Source organism: Podarcis melisellensis, assembly GCF_964234715.1.
Source record: "Podarcis melisellensis genome assembly, chromosome: 4".
NCBI classification, from domain to species: domain Eukaryota; kingdom Metazoa; phylum Chordata; class Lepidosauria; order Squamata; family Lacertidae; genus Podarcis; species Podarcis melisellensis.
Genome location: NC_138531.1, coordinates 53,255,055 through 53,271,245, shown reverse-complemented (window position 1 = coordinate 53,271,245; position 16,191 = coordinate 53,255,055). Strand labels below are relative to the sequence as shown.

At 41.1% G+C, this 16,191-nt stretch overlaps 1 protein-coding gene across 5 annotated transcripts; it reads left to right on the top strand.

The window, feature by feature from the left end:
* On the top strand, positions 1-14,853 carry LOC309368198 (interleukin-10 receptor subunit beta-like). 5 transcript variants are annotated; one of them, XM_081908021.1, is made up of 7 exons: positions 1-403; positions 7,780-7,903; positions 8,573-8,733; positions 10,305-10,483; positions 11,014-11,164; positions 12,249-12,391; positions 13,147-14,853. In XM_081908021.1, exons 1-7 carry the CDS (start codon positions 352-354, stop codon positions 13,363-13,365), a joined length of 1,029 nt encoding a protein of 342 aa, XP_081764147.1. In that variant the 5' UTR covers positions 1-351; the 3' UTR covers positions 13,366-14,853. The 5 variants fall into 5 exon arrangements, with proteins under 5 accessions (XP_081764147.1, XP_081764146.1, XP_081764148.1 ...); XM_081908020.1 differs by having other exon boundaries at positions 7,780-7,909; XM_081908022.1 differs by having other exon boundaries at positions 6-403; positions 7,780-7,808.
* The last annotated feature ends 1,338 nt before the right edge of the window (positions 14,854-16,191 follow it).

Below are 16,191 nucleotides of genomic sequence, written 5' to 3'. Positions count from 1 at the left end.
CTGTTGGCTCGCCAGGGCCGCTGAGGGCGCGGCTCCGTTGCTGCCTCGCGCCTCCCAGGGCAGCGTCGGGAGGCGGGAGTTCCCGTGGGTTTCGTCCGGGGAGCGAGGTTCACCTGGGCTGCTTCCAGACAGCGAGCGCGAGGAAGTGGCCGCGCTGGGCTGAGGCCACGCGGTTTGGACGCTATGAGGGGAGCCAAGCGCAGAAAGGAGAAGGGAGAGGTCGGAGGTGGAGGCGCCCGGACGTGACTGAGCCGCCCCGAGAGAGCCGTGCGGGCGCCTTACGGAGGAATCCGCCCAGGGGAGTTCTGGGGGGCATCGACTGCCCCCTCGGGAAGGGAGCCTTCGTGGGAGATGGACCCGCGAGGCTGGCCCTGCCTCATTTGCAGCTGCCTCTTCTGGTCAGGTAAGGAAAGGGTACCTCCTCTCGTCCAGGGCTTCCCGGGGTTACTTCTGGGAGCGGCCGGCCAGAAGCTGCTGTTTTCCCTCGGAATTGGGACGAGATTTATCTGCGCCTCCCGCGCACGTGTCCGGCTACTGCCCCCCACCAGGAGCCATCAGGGGTTGCTATATTTCGAAAAGTAAAATTCCTGACACAGCCGCAAAGTTGTTAAGGTTTTTGTTTGGGAACAAACCCAGATTTTAAGCTACTTGAGCTGTTTCGCCATCGGGGATTTTCCGGACCTATGGCAAGCCTGGAGTCATCAGAAGGCGGGGGCGAGGGAACCAGTGAGATTTATAAAACATTAGTAGAAATGGAGGATCAAGAAGATCAATTAAAAGGGGTGTGAGGAAAGGAGATGACAGGGCAGATAGTCAAAGCTGGAGGAAAATATGGGGGAAAGTATGGGTTGAAAATGTTGTCCATAGGAATAAAAGAAAACTATCATAAATTAGTTTGGAGAAGGTATCTAACACTGGTCAAATTAAATCAAATAAACAATGAATATTCGATGTTATATTGGAGGGGATGCCAGGAAACTGGGAATTATGTTCACATGAGGTGGGGGTGTAAATATGTACATTTTGGGGGGCAAAGGGTGTTTAAGGAAATAACAGGGTTATCACTGGGTTAAAAGTGATTGAAAGTCCAGAGGTAGCATTACTTACGATGGGGTGGAAGGTTCGCAGGCTATGAAGCATTTGCTCACAAATTTATTGACAGCAGCACAAATTATTATAGCTAGGAAGTGGAAGGGGCAAGCAGAATATAAAATGGAATACATTAGTACCTTGCGTTACGTAACCCTCTGTTTACGTAAACTTTAGGTTGCGAATGCGGCAAACCCTGAAGTATTTTTCTGGGTTTTGCCGAGCTTGCATGCGCAGGAGCGATCCACAGGTTGCGGAAACCTTGGGATCCAACCGGACCTCCGGAACGGATCCCATCCGCAGAGGTACCACTGTAATGGTATAAAGAGGTATATTAGTATGGTACAAGGAGGTGTAATGGTATGTTAATGATAAATTAACAAGTGCCTTTAAGGTAAGACAGCGAACATGCAGGAGAAATGATTCTGAGGAGATATGGAAGCTGTTTGTAGAATTTTTACTGTTAAAACACAAAAAGGTGGGTGGGGATGAGATCAAAGGCAGATTGGAGGCTCCCAGGCAATGGTTTGTTGTCATAGCCTGCTGTGCACACATGTTGATGCACACGGCTGACGGTGTGTATACACGGAGCCTCAGAAACACATAGGGGTGTTTTTGCACAGGGCGCTTCTTCTGTGGGTCTTGCTGCTGCTGAGAACTAAGCCATAGTCTGGCATAGCGTTGCACCTGAACTCAGGTTCTGGTTTGTTTCTTTCCCATGAACCATAACCAAGGTTTGTTCTTGACTCATTTTTTTTAAAAAAACCAAACAATGAGCCTGGATTTGGAAGCAATGCTAAGTTAGACCGCAACTTGTTTCCTGGAAGCTCATCAGGAGCAGGAGAGGAGTGAAGCACCAGCAGTTTCAGCTGTGTGCACCAATACGTATACAGTGCATTCCCATTTAAACCATAGTTTAACTATGATTTAAGTTCATTCAGACCAGTCCTTCAAAGTGAAAGACATAGGATCTGGTTGCAATAATGAAACAAAAGTGTAATAATGATCTTTTTCACTTTTGCGTTGGTTGCCATAAGTGACCAGGCATTTCATGCAGGCAAGTGGACTTGCTGGACAGGTTGCTCTGTTCCTCCTTTGTGCTTGGCAAATAAACCAAATAGACAGCTGGAGGAGGGAGTCCTCTTCCATGCCCAGCATAGGAATGCAGTTTTATATCCCTGCCCTGCCAGCTCTCAACAAGGTAGTTTGCATGTCAGTAACTTTTGTTGGCTTTTTTACAAGCAGCTGTGAATTAACATGGTTTACAAGTCAGATTGGCACCGTTGTTTAGGAAACATATAAAGTATCAATGGGAAACTGATTTAAATTGGTTTCTCTCGTCTCACCCCCCCCCCTTAGAGATCTAAATAATTGCTCTAAATCAACCCACTCGGCTTAGACGGTGACCACACACACCCTATAGAAACTCCTGTGCCTGTCATAGTTGGATGGAACAGCTGTAGCTTTCGTGAAACTTAAATCAGTTTTTTAGGTCACACTGTGCCTTACATTAAACAATTTTAAAGAAACGTGTTTGACACTGTCACCATACGTTTGAAGAAAAAGCAGTTCACCAGCAGTTGTTGCTGGTGCAATCAAGCAGTAAATATGACTCTCTCCTCGCTTCCTTTGACCTGCACTGGAAGCTAGAATGATGCAGGTGAGGGGAAACACACACAGCCATGAAGCCCCCTGGAGTACACACTCACCCTCCCAGTTTTTCCTCCTTTGAGCTGTGCTGCTTGGTAGGGAAGGAAGTTAGCAAACAAGACAAGTTACTACTCAATCCCATCTCTCGCTCATCCTCTTTGGACACAGCAGCAGTGAGGATGAGGTGCATGGAGCTGCCTAAAGAGAGTGCAAATAGCTACCTCTGCCCAGTTGCTTGCCCCCCACCCCAGCAGTGCAGCATAGCTGGTTGGTTGTGGAAATCTCATCTTTGCTGGCTTCCCTGTGCTCTCCATGTTAGTGGTGGAAGAACAGGAACTGGGCCTAAGGAGCCCAATCCTCTTCTCCATCCTCTTGTTGCCCAGTGAGAGAGGGCAGGTGATCAAGTAGTCCTCTTTTCTGAAGTAGCTGCTGCCTCCACATAGTTGTTCAATGTTCCTCTTTCACTTGCAATCAACACTTCCTCTGATGCCTTACCTATTCTTTCCGACTGGAAGTCTCTTCCTGATCACACATCCTCTCTCTTTGGGTAACCCAGCAGGAAGGATTGAGCTCAAGGGTGTCATTCACAGTGAGTGAGCAAGCAAAGTAAAACAGTTGGTGGCTGCTCCTCAAGAAAGTGCCGCCTCATTGCCTTACTCACCCATGCTTTGTCTATTATTGGATAGCACTGGGTTCATCCTGCCTCTGAATGCCAGTTCCTGGGGATTACAGGTGGGCTGAGTGCTGTTGTACTCATGTCCTACTACTTGCAGGCTTCCCACACATCTGGTTGGCTGCTGTGGGAACAGGATGCTGTGGATTAGATGGCCTGACTCAGCAGATTAAGTTCTTAGGGAAATAAAGGTGGTAAAATAGACATCCCTTTTGGGGAATTCACTTTTGCTGAACTGGCATACCACCATTAATGCAACTCTGGATCCAAGCCATAGTTCAGTTTATCTGATGAAACTAGAAGGAAACACACTAAAATATGTGAAAGAACACCAAGCAATAAAAGCAATAGAAAGCAATAGAAAGCTGTGATTGATACTTTCATAGGAATGTTACTAAAACCAAGTGTCTTTTTTTAATTAGCAATATAACTGTAGGTGTACAGCTCATAACTGAACAACAGTGACAGTAATTAGAATGTATTTTCTCATTGCACTATTTGGGACAATATAGTCATATAGAAGTTGTGTAGAACATGTTAGATTGCACACAGTACTGACTTCATTTATACAATCAAGATTCAGGTAGTATATGGGCTTGGTACCTCAGGTTTTAATTGGGTTAATTTTTGGTTTCTCCCCATCTTTTATTCACCTGCATGAACCCACACTTTGCCATAGTCTGGATGAAGAGTTCTAGAAAATCTGAGCGTTGGCATACTATCTTGTGATAGTTTGACTGGCCTAATAAAGATGTTGCCCTAATATGGATTTTGGAATTTTTCTTATGGGCTACACAGCCATCTTTCTTTCTTTTTTTTAATCTTAGGGTTGTTAGTTCTGATGCAACCATCCATTTCTCATAGATAACAAAATTTAACTACACACACCCTGATTGATAGTTGTGAAATTTTCCTATAATAGGCGGATAGATGCTGTTTACAAAGTGATTAAACAAATTCATGGAGAACAAATCCAGTCATGGTTCTTCTCAGTGAAGTCAGCTGAATGGAATGCCTGTGTAAAGGAATGAAAGAGGATTGATACTTCGATCGTGCTCTGATTATAAGGTTCTCAGAGGCATCTTCTTGTCCGCAGCTGGAGACAGAATGATCAACTCCCTGTCTGATCCAAGAAGACAGTTCTTATGTTAACAAATCAAAGGATGGAGTGAGATTAGGACTGCTCATTTTTTCATACCCCAGTGTGTAAACTGGCAAGCACCTAACTTCATTATAGCTGCATGCTACTGAAAGTCATGTTGAAAACATTGCTGGCTCCAGGGTTTCACGGGTTTTTTTGAAGGGAGATGGAGGTTACTGGTTTGTTTTTGTTCATGTTTTTATTATGTATTTTGTATTTTTATCCTGTGAACCGCCCTGAGATCTTGGGACGAAGAGTGGTATACAGATTTAAATGGGCATACATCCTTCTTGCCACTGCCCAGTCATCTGTTGTCTTCCTCTGTGTCCAACCAGTCAGCCCAATGGAAGAGTGAAAGATGAATGGAGGCAGCGGTTCCTTCTCATTCAGTCAGTGCTTGGGGAGGGCATGGGGATAGGCAGCAACAGCAAGGAAGAGAACCAGCAGGATAGGGAGACTGTGGTGCTTGACAAGGGGCCCTCTGCTAGAGTGTGAGCCTCAGCAGGTGCCAGACAATGCTGACACCTGATTCCATTCCCACTTGTAAGGCAAAACAGATGAGTTTGGATCTCTTTATTCTATGCAGATAGTGGCATAGCATAGTCCATTCTGTATCTTGCATTCATAGTTGTAGAAAGTACTTTCATATGGAAACTTCTAGAGCCAAACATCTTTGAATCCCACATTTTTGTGTACATTACCAAGAATACATTGCAATTGCTTTTACCCAGTAATTAAACCACTGTGAACAAAAATATGGTATAATGCTCTGTATTGTTAATTCACAGTACTTAATAAAAGTGGTCTTGCACTGGAAAGGTAATGTAGTTGGTACATTTTGTTCATTTCAATCCTGCTGAAATACGTGGAATTTCAGCCTTCACCAGCTTTCGTATATCTTGGATTACAACACCCATCTGCCCCCCAACCAGCACTGCTGTAAGGTATAGTCCACTCACCAGGTTGTCAGAGGCTAACTTAAAAATGCCAAACTACTAGGTTGTGGCAATGCTTCTTGCTCGGCTGGATGGAGGGTAGCTAGGGGTATGTGTGTGTAGAAACTTGACTACTGTACAAAGGAAGAATTCCCATTCATTGCTCTGTTAACTTTTGCCTCTGGCCATGCCCACCAATGGCATGTGGCCCCTGGGAGGTTGCCCAGAAGGGGAGTGTGGCCCTCAGACTTTAAAAAGGTACTCCAGCCCTGGTTTATGCCACACTTAATGGTACTGATCAGAAAGATATAAGGAGGAAAGTGAAATTGCCTCATAAGATCAGGGTAATAGATATATTTCCTTTGCTATATTGTAATGACCTGCAGTTGTTATAGGCAATGAATCCAAGAGCTGGAATAACGAGATCAACATTAAAATACCTTTTGAAGATCATTTTTATCCACTCTGAAAATAATGGAACATTTTCTAGTTTCAGTTTTGTAGCAACTAAGATAAGTTGAAAAATGTACAAAGAACAGGGAAGGACAGCCATGCACCATGAACTAACTGATGGGTGTAATATAATATGATTCATTCTCGAGTCATAGCACTTAAACAATCATGGTATTTTACAAGATTGAGTAAACTGATACTGAAAATTCACTGCTGATCAAATGCATTTTCAGACTGCAATTGAACTATTTCACAACATATATTACCATATATTCTTGTATTTTACTTTTAAAAACCCCCTCTGTTTTCTGCCTTCTATTTAAAAAACAAAAGTTTTAGTAAGTATTGACAGAAATCAGCTCATAAATCGTAAAAGGGAGTTACAAGTCACCCTTCAGCCATCTATGCAGCCCTTGACTCTAAGAAAAATGCTAAAGCTTCACAAAGAGATGTTTGTTCAGCCCTTTCTGGATAACCTCCAGTTGAAGCCTTTCGTAGACCACTTTCATAGTGAAAAAAGATTTCCTAATATATAACAACAACAACAATCTTTATTACGGTCCAGAGACCAACAAAACATTACAAATCAATACAGAGTTCATACAGCCTACCTCCAGTTATATATTATATATTATTCCTATATATAACCAAATTCCATTTTCCTGTAACATATATGCCACAATTCATTGGTCTCTTCTGAGTATGCTTCTTCTTGCTTCTCTCTGCCAAATGGCAGGGCTGGCTACTCTGCGTTTTGTATTCAGTAATGCTGGTTAACTACTTTTATATTCTATATTTCTGACATCCTTGATATGATGCTTTCTTCCATCTTTCAATATTCCTTATTACATATCCCTGTGTTTTCTTCCATCTTCCTTCAATCCTTCTCTGATTCAAATATGACCTTCCTTCCATACCTTCATTTTCTGAATGAATTTATCATGCTGTAAATCTCAGAACCAAAAATAACACAACAGGTGAGGTGATACAGATGAGGTTGTATCTTAATAAAGAAGTAGCAACAAGAACAAATGAATGGTGACGATTTAGAGCAGCCTTTGCCAACGTGGTGCCCACCAGATGTTTTAGACTATACATCCCGTCAACCCTAGCCACCCTTGCTGGCTGGAACTGATGAGAGCTGTAGTCCAAACATCTGGAGGGCACCAGGTTGGGGAAGAGTGCTTTAAGAGTAAGAGGATTAATAAGCTTGGTATACAGCAAAACAATTGAAATGTCCCCTGCACTAGCACTACTTGGGCTTAGGATCCTGTCTGCTCATGATTATTCTAAAGATCACCTCTTAGTCTTTCTTTTGACTGCTGCTGTTATGGAGATAGCCAGATGTTGGAAAATCGGTGATGAAAACATTGATTCTTGGTATAACAGACTATGGTCAATAGCATTGGCTGAGAAACTAACGTGCCAGGTGAGAGTGGCAAAGAGCAAACACAATCCATATACCTTTTATAACATATGGCAAACGTTTGTTGAATACATCAATTGTTCAGACTGTGGCAGGAATCCACCCAGCACTCATGGGGAAATGTAGTGTGATCTCTTAGAGTAATCAAATGAAACTTTAACACATGGCATGATAAAAGTCTGTAATTTTATCAGGACAAATTACTTGTTGTTTACTGTTGTAACAATTGTTTTCTCAATATTTATCTTCTGTACCATGAAAATAAATAAAAACAGTATTTTTAAAAAAGCGTAGGAGGAAAGAATTAACCACATTTATATCCTCAATTGTTTAAATACATTTTCCCAACCAGTGACAGAAATTCAAGGCTACATACCAGTATTTAAACAGCATATCATGTTTGTATTTACAGTGCATGGGATGGTACCAGAACCTCAGAATGTAAGACTTCATTCAGTTATGTTCGACACTTTTCTCCAGTGGGATCCACCTAATTTTCACAAAGGAAGCATGACTTACACAGTTCAGTATAAAGTGTATGTGTGAGTGAAATGGCTTATAATTTTGATAGTTTATTTTAAGGGCACAATCATATGATCTATGGAAGGGTATCCCAGAGGCCATAGAATAAAGAAATCATCTTTGTCAACAGCTAGCTCCCCTCCCCAGAGACCCCCTTCTTATAGTTGTGGAGACTTCCACAGCCACCCCTCCCCCTGTTATGGATGCTTTGGTACAAGGGAGGGCAAAAGGAATGTGCCAGGGTCAGCTCCAGGTTTGTGGAGCCCTTGGCCAAAGTTTCCTGTGTTGGGCACCTTTCTCTGTCAATGGTCCCTGGTGACTGCTGTAGAGGCAGCACTTTAAAAAGTGTGCTATGGCTAGGTCTAGGCACCCTATTGATTTCTCACTGTGTCCCAGAGATGCTGGGGCAGGGGGATAAAGGGGAATTAAAGGATAGCTTGATGCAGCCACTCAGCACTGTGGAGGCTAGCCTGGGAGTGGGGAGATAAGGGCCTCCAGAGCAGTCATCGCTGCTGGGCTCTGTAAGGGCACTGGGAGCTGCCCAAGGATACCACATGATAGATGTTTCAAATGATACATTGATTATACAAGAGTAAGAATTGAAAATGATTTGTTGCCTGAAATGAGAGAGAGAGAGCTATTCTTTCCTCAATAACACATTGATTTTCTTTCCATTTTTACAGATATGGAAATGGGTTCACTGATTTATGCCAAAGAACTGACGTCACAAAGTGCAATATTTCAAGTATCCCTATACATGGTAGTTACATTGTAAGAGTTAGAACTGAAGTTGAGGAGGAGCGATCAAACTGGGTAAACATCACCTTCACACCATTCAGTGACAGTAAGTGAAGATTCAGGTTCACCGGAATATTATTTTTAAAGGTTGTGTTGTCTGGCTTAACAATATGGTTTCTTTAGAACAACATCATGGTGATGGGTTAGTTAAGGCCAATTAGAGCAAAGAAAAAGGCACAGGGTGATATCTACCTAAGTATGCTCAGTGGACTCAGCTTATGTTGGATACTGTGCATAAGTTCCAAGACCATGTTCAACTTCGTAAACTGTCTGTGTTTTTCATAGATTATGGGAGTTTCCCATGGACAACCTTTGCTCTGATTTGGCACACTCCTAGGATTCCGCTCCTTTGCTTGTACAGCTTCCTGTGGGCCTCTTTGGCTTGTTGTTGTGCCCTTTGGAATAGTTTCACTTTTCATTTTAGTTTCCATTTATCTGATTTACCTGGATTTACTCTTTCAGCAGCTAGCTTTATAAGCCCACAACCACAGGTTCCCGATCAGTGTTCCCAAAGGATTTATAATTTGATCCCATTTATTTGTCCACTTAAACAGTTGTATGCTATCTGCAAACTTTCTCTATAGATCTTACCCTGAAGGCACTCCCCTTCCTACACCCACGCTCTGAATAAAAAAAGCAGGGTATTTCCCTGCTGTGTTTGAACAATGCGCTGAGAAAGGCTTGTGAAAGCTAAATCAAAATAGCTATGTCAAAATACTGGAGGGTTGGGGTGGGGACATGGCCCCACAGTCATTTTCACATTCTGTCTCTCAAGCTAGTGTTACTAATTGCAGTTTCAGAATATTATGATGGTTAGCTTGTTGGTGAGCATTTATAACCAAAATAAATACTTCTGAAACCATTCAAATGCTATTGGAGCCAGAGAATAAGTGGGCCTGTATATATTTTATTTCTTCATTTCTGAATCCAAAAAGTAGTGGCAGGCATTATTTCTTGGTAATCGATTCGCAAGGCATCCATTAAGAAACAACTAGAGGTAGCTGAGGTGCTTTGAGAGGAAGTGCAGATCATTTATGATATAATGAGAAATATTATGTGCTTGATTATACTCTGTCATAAAGCTTCAAAAAACATATGTAGACTATGACCCCAGACCTTTCCTGGGAAACTCCACAGGAAACCTGTTCTCAGTCATGGGCATAGAAATTTGGTTCAGTAGCCATAGCAATGAAGTTGCTTATAACTAGAGGCATTTTGGTAGAGCCCAGTCGATTAATGCATAAACTATCAGTCCCTCAAAATTAAGCACCATTCTTATTCATGTTTAACAAACTGAACCTACATCCATCTGTTCAACAGAGACGATGTAACCTCAAAAGAAGTTGAAAAGATGAGGCAATGAAAACATTCCATACTCCTGCTTTTGTTCTTAGCAAAAGCAGAAATAACATAGTGTTCTTATGGTGCCACAACTATTCAGGTGCCACTTCCTGCCCTCATCCTTGGTCTTCCCTAGTGTTTCATTCTATATAAAATGCTTTCTCATGTGAAAAAAAAGCAAACTTTTTATATGATGTACTGCATATTTAAATGGATCTAAGAGCAAAGTAAAAACAAAGAAATTTGTTAACTTTTGTTTTCCTCCACTTCATTTAGCAATCATTGAACCACCTGCTGTACAAGCTGAAGCTACAACACCCGGGGTCTTGATTGTACAAATCACAGACCCACCTGTTTCTAGAGATGGTGGCAAATATTCCATAAAACATTTTTATGGCCATGGTTTTGTGACTTACAAGATGCGAATTTGGAAGAAAGATTATGATGATGAACAGGTAGAGTGAATCTTTTATGGTGATTTAAATATGTTGCTACATAAACAAGTACAGGAAAGCTTTAGTGAGTTCCGTGTCTCAAAAACTTAAACCTGATCATTAGATTGCACTGACAGGGTCAACCAGGCTACGCTAGTTTCTAAGTAAGTTTTCCAGTAGGAGTCTATTCTCTTCTACTAGCATTCTATTACTGGTACAGAAGTGTGCTGCTGGTAGTGATTTGTAATGAGTGATTTGTAGGATGGGAGAATCAGGCCTCTCTAAGATAAGGATTTAGCACCTTATTTTTTCATCACTGGGAAGGGTTGAAAAGAGACAGCATCCTTTGCCATATGTTTTTTGACATACAGAAACCTTAAGCTGTGGCACAAAACAATAAGAGGTTTTGTAGGAAGTGGGTCAGAGCCAGTAGGTTCCAGCTAGCTTTCTAAGCATAGCCTTCTGATTTAAGGTAAAGGGCAGGAGCTAGAAAGGAGGATAGGATTGTGCTGTTAAGATTCTCATTTGTCAATTTCCTACTTTCATACTAGGTTAGATATGTGAATATAACACAGTCTTCTAAAACATTGCCTGATCTGGATCCTGGGACAACATATTGCCTTCAGGCTCAAGCATTTATTGTTGAATTAAATAAAAATGGGGACTGGAGTAACGCTTTATGTATCACTACAACTGACAATGGTAATATTTAATGGATTGAATACCTATTCATAAAGGACATTTTTAAAGTCTGTACTCTTTCTCCACCCCACACCCCACTTATTGATTGAATTAAAGTGAAACCTCACTGATTTGTGCTTAGATTTATATAAAACATCTAGGCTAGTCCTATGCATGGTCGGTCACTCACAAATAAATCCTTCTGCATTTCATGTTATTTACACTCAAGTAAGTGAGCATGAGCTAAGAATCTTGGTTTTAATACTTCAGTTTTGTGCTCCTTGGTATTGTTAAGCACATCCAAACTCGGAAGAACTAGGGCATCTTCCTACTGAAGCAAAAACAAACGTCTGATTTGGGCCATAGGGTCAGCACTTGCCAATCTGAGATTTTGACCAAGTCATTTTTGAATACACTTAATGGCTACTAGACACAGTGGCTATGTTCTTTCTCCACTGTCCGGCAGTATAGCTCTGAATGCCAGCTGCTGGGGATCAAAAGTGGAAAGAATGCTGTTGGGCTCATGTCCTGCTTTCAGGCTTCCCATAGGCATCTGGTTGGCTACTATGAGAACAGGTTGCAGGACTAGATGCCCACTGAGCTGATCTAGACTCTTGTGTTCTTAATGCATATGCCCTTTCACATACCAGTGGAATGTTAACATGCAGGTGTCCTCATGCTGTCAGCAGTTGAATGGACCACCCAGCACACTTGGTAACTGCATTTAAGTTTGTCCAGGTGCACATGAAAAGCTTACGTGCATAAGGACTTTACCCATGGTCCATGTCCTATAACATGTCAGGCCTCTCGGACTTTGATTTGAAGGCACAACAAATTATTATATAGAACAGAAGAACTCAACATCTGAAAATGGCTGGCTAAAATGAGACAAGCTTACAACAGACCAAATTTTATTTTCATTTCTTCTGTGCCCCTATCAACAAATATAAATATTATATTAGTTGTAATTTTGTCATTGTGGAATGTCTTATGAAGTACCGTATTTAAATTTTGAAACAGGAAAGTGAGGGGTTGGAGAATATGTACCTCTATGATCTATTCCAAAAGGAATTAACAGTTTCTTTCCCTCCCCCCCACCATGTAGGTATAAATACAGTGCAGCTGACTATTATCCTGCTTTCAGTGTTGGCTTTGTTACCTTTCATCTGCTTTATGATTTTACATGTTTATCGACGGGCCAAATACATTTTCTTACCTTCGTATTATTTACCACAACATTTCATAGAGGTTTGTTCATTTGTACTTTACAGTTTACTTAAGAATCTGTTGCTAAAACTAATTAAAACTCAATCCCTCCATTAGCCAATTATTCTCCATGGAGATCCAAGATATGTAAATATAAGTACAACCCTCTATAGTTTCGGTTTGTTTAAGCCCAGTTAAAAAAAAAATCATGGGAAAGCTGCAATAATGTGGTCATTTTTCCTCCATTGGTGTATCATAATCCTTTCTTCTGAATGTCCCATCAGATGGTGACACTCACTGAAGTTCTCTACGGTGTCAAAATGTACCATTATCTCACCAAATTGCTCTTTGTGAGGCACAAAGAAGCTGCTCATTTCAGATATGACTGAACAGTGCACTTTGACTATATGCATACGGCTGGGGGCCAGTGGGGGAATGGGACTCCAGTGGCTCCATTGAGCCCCATGCAGATCCTCTTCCACATATGGATGAATAATACCTACTATTTATTTGCCCACTGTACTTCAGTTTAAGAATTTCTTCCATGATGCTGACACCTCAAAAACAATAGTTTATAGGGCACTATCTGTAGCTTGAGGGTAAGAAAAAGCATTGAGATTTTGAAATTCTTAGAATTGTAATGGACAGTTAGTCACCTGCATTAATATTTTAGGCTTTCCTGACAACCAGAAAATAGGAAATTTGTATGCCTGGTTTAAAGCGTCTCTTAAAAGCAGCAGGAATGATCAGAAAAAAAACAAGTTCCTTCATCTTTCTTCTCTTTTTTTCCCTCCCAGTTTTTAAGCAAGCCTTTTTACAGTTCTCAGTTTCTTGCATCTCAGTCACAAGGAGAAGAACAGGCCTATGACAAGATAATTGTCCTTTCAGAGGAGTCAAAAAACGATAATGAATCTGAGGAACAAATGAGAAATGCAAAGCAGCTGCTCCAAGGTTCTCATGAAGAAATCCTTAGGCCAAAAGAAGTTTCAGATTTTACGCCTCTGGTACACACTTAAAAGTGGAAGAAAAAAACGTGGAACGTGTGTTTTGAAGGCAGTTGGTGGCACTTTCAAGGAAGCAACAAACACCTTGCACATTACAGATTTAAAACTGTTAACTTTGTCAACATTATCTTTCAAAACTATATTTATTCTGTTAATATATTTTTAAAGAATCTTGTAAATACAAATTATCTATTTTAAAGATTTATTTTTATATATATTGAAGCCTTAATTTTAGAACAAACTATCAATGAAGTATTAGTTAAGCAAGTTCACTCATATCAAAATTGTGAAGTTCCAAATCTTTTATTACAAGTGGATTTGTGCATTGTGTAGAAGAGTTCAAATTCATTATGAGAAACATACTGGGATTTATAAAATAATGATGCTCCCATAGTATTACGTTTTCTGATCCATATTTGCTTTAAACTGTGTCTGTATTCAAGAACACCATCATACATAGGATCTAGGTAAGAACATCTATCCCTGTAAGCAAACTCCTCTGTGCATCTCACTTGCTGGATTGGGTATAAATCTGATGTACATCTTGTATAGCTGGCATCTATCTACACAGCATTGTTTTCAATGCGATTTGCATTGCAAGATGCTTTCCCAACCTTATTCTGGCGCATCCAATTTCATCTTTTAAAGGCACAAATAGAGTTGGGTTGGGATTGCAGTCTTCACACCATGATCCAGCTAGATACATATGTTCACAGTAGCATGCTTCCATATGTACTGAATGTTAGCTATACTGTATAATGAACACCAATTAGTGTTGCGCATGCAAAGCCAGGGCCTGAGAGGAGTGAAGGCTGAAGCCAGCCAACTATCCACTGTCCTGTCTCACTATGTCCCTGAACAAGATGATTTTGGGCTATTGCTGAGCCCTGGAAACATAGCTCCTGGGCTTGGCTTTTCAACCTGGGGATACCTGTGCAATGGCTCAGTTTCTCGTATGTGTAGCTAGATTTTTTTGCAAAGACATGCCTAAATCCCTTTTCAATAGAACCTAGGGGCTCATTCATACTTCTGCTTGTCCCACCGGTTTCCCCGGGAAACCCATCTGTTTACTACTGAATTGGAGCAAATTGGGTTTTCTCTGGATTGACATTTGTTCTGATCTAGCACGAAAGAGCAGGGTTTTCAGAGAAAAGCAGTGGAGCAAAGGCAAAATCACTTGGATCTGTGCCTAGAAAGCACAGAACAAGTGGAAAACCACTCAGACACATGCTTTCTATACATGGGACAAGTGGAAGTGTGGACGAGTCCTTAGTCATTATGAACTTCCACTGGATTCTTTTCAATACACAGAAGTAATCTCCATTTATTTAGACTGTAGTACTATGCACCTGTGAGATGCAGGTGGCGCTGTGGTCTAAACCACAGAGCCTAGGACTTGCCAATCAGAAGGTCGGCGGTTCGAATCCCCGTGACGGGGTGAGCTCCCGTTGCTCGGTTCCTGCTCCTGCCAACCTAGCAGTTCAAAAGCATGTCAAAGTGCAAGTAGATAAATAGGTACCGCTCCAGAGGGAAGGTAAATGGCGTTTCCGTGCGCTGCTCTGGTTCGCCAGAAACGGCTTAGTCATGCTGGCCACATGACCCAGAAGCTGTACACCAGCTCCCTTGGCCAGTAAAGCGAGATTAGCGCCGCAACCCCAGAGTCAGTCACGACTGGACCTAATGGTCAGGGGTCCCTTTACCTTTACTATGCACCTGGGAATAAGCCCCACTGAACTTCACAGAATTTACTTCTGAGTGGTTGTGTAGAAGTGCACTTTGTATGGCATAGCTGCTTGATCTTAATTGTTTTTTTTAACCGTTTTAAATAGTTGTTTTTAGCCTTTTTACTGAGAATTTTATTGTTTTATTTTTGTAAATAACCTCAAGGTTTTATTACAACACTTAAATGCATATAAGTGTTCTGAAATAAATGCACACTGTTTCAGAGACAAAGCAATGTTTTATGACAAATGTGCAGAAGAGGACATTTATTTATTTTAAAATATTTGGCATGTATTTCAATTTTTAATGATGGTACTTGACCTCCTATTTTGATTGAATAAATGTATGGAAGCCTTTCAGAAGTTCTCTCTCAATCCTTCCTGAAGCTGATTAATGGTTACATTTGGGATGCAATGCTCAAATCTAACAAATTTAACAATTCATACCCTTACTCATATTAATGATTAAAATACAATCAATATAGTGCTCTGATCTAGCAGGAAGATTTAACCGGCTACTTATATTTGTATGTATTGCTATTGGCCTTTGAAATTAGGTCAACTACTTGCTATGCCTGTATTGGAGACGAATTTGAGAAATCTGCAGATGACATTTGTTTTCCAATTGTACTTTCATAACAGACTAGACAGGCGAAGACAACTGGTGCAAGAAAACTTATTGGGAAAATACTTTGAAACTCCCCACAATTCTTAACATGTTTCATGTCTGTGTTGTTCCCCATGGGAAGCAGAATTATATGTAATTTTTATCATTATTTAAATTTGTATAGTGCTTTTCCATATAAATGTATGGAACATATTAGAGGGAGCTCAAAGTTCCCACTACCTGGAACACTTGTGCATTAGTTATGTAGCTGCTATTTTTGTAGCCCCAGTACTTGGTGGCTGGAACAGAGTTTCTTCCTGAAACCAGTATCGGGTGCAATGAGATCTTTTCCAAAAATGCCAACACAGGCTTCCTTTGCCCTTCAACTTTTCGCTCATTAGGGGTGTTTTCGTCTCAAAGGGACCATCACAGAACTTTCAAATGTATTCCAACTGAATGAGGACGTTTGGTTTATACAGTTCTCATGGTGTTTCTGAAGGATTTTTGGCT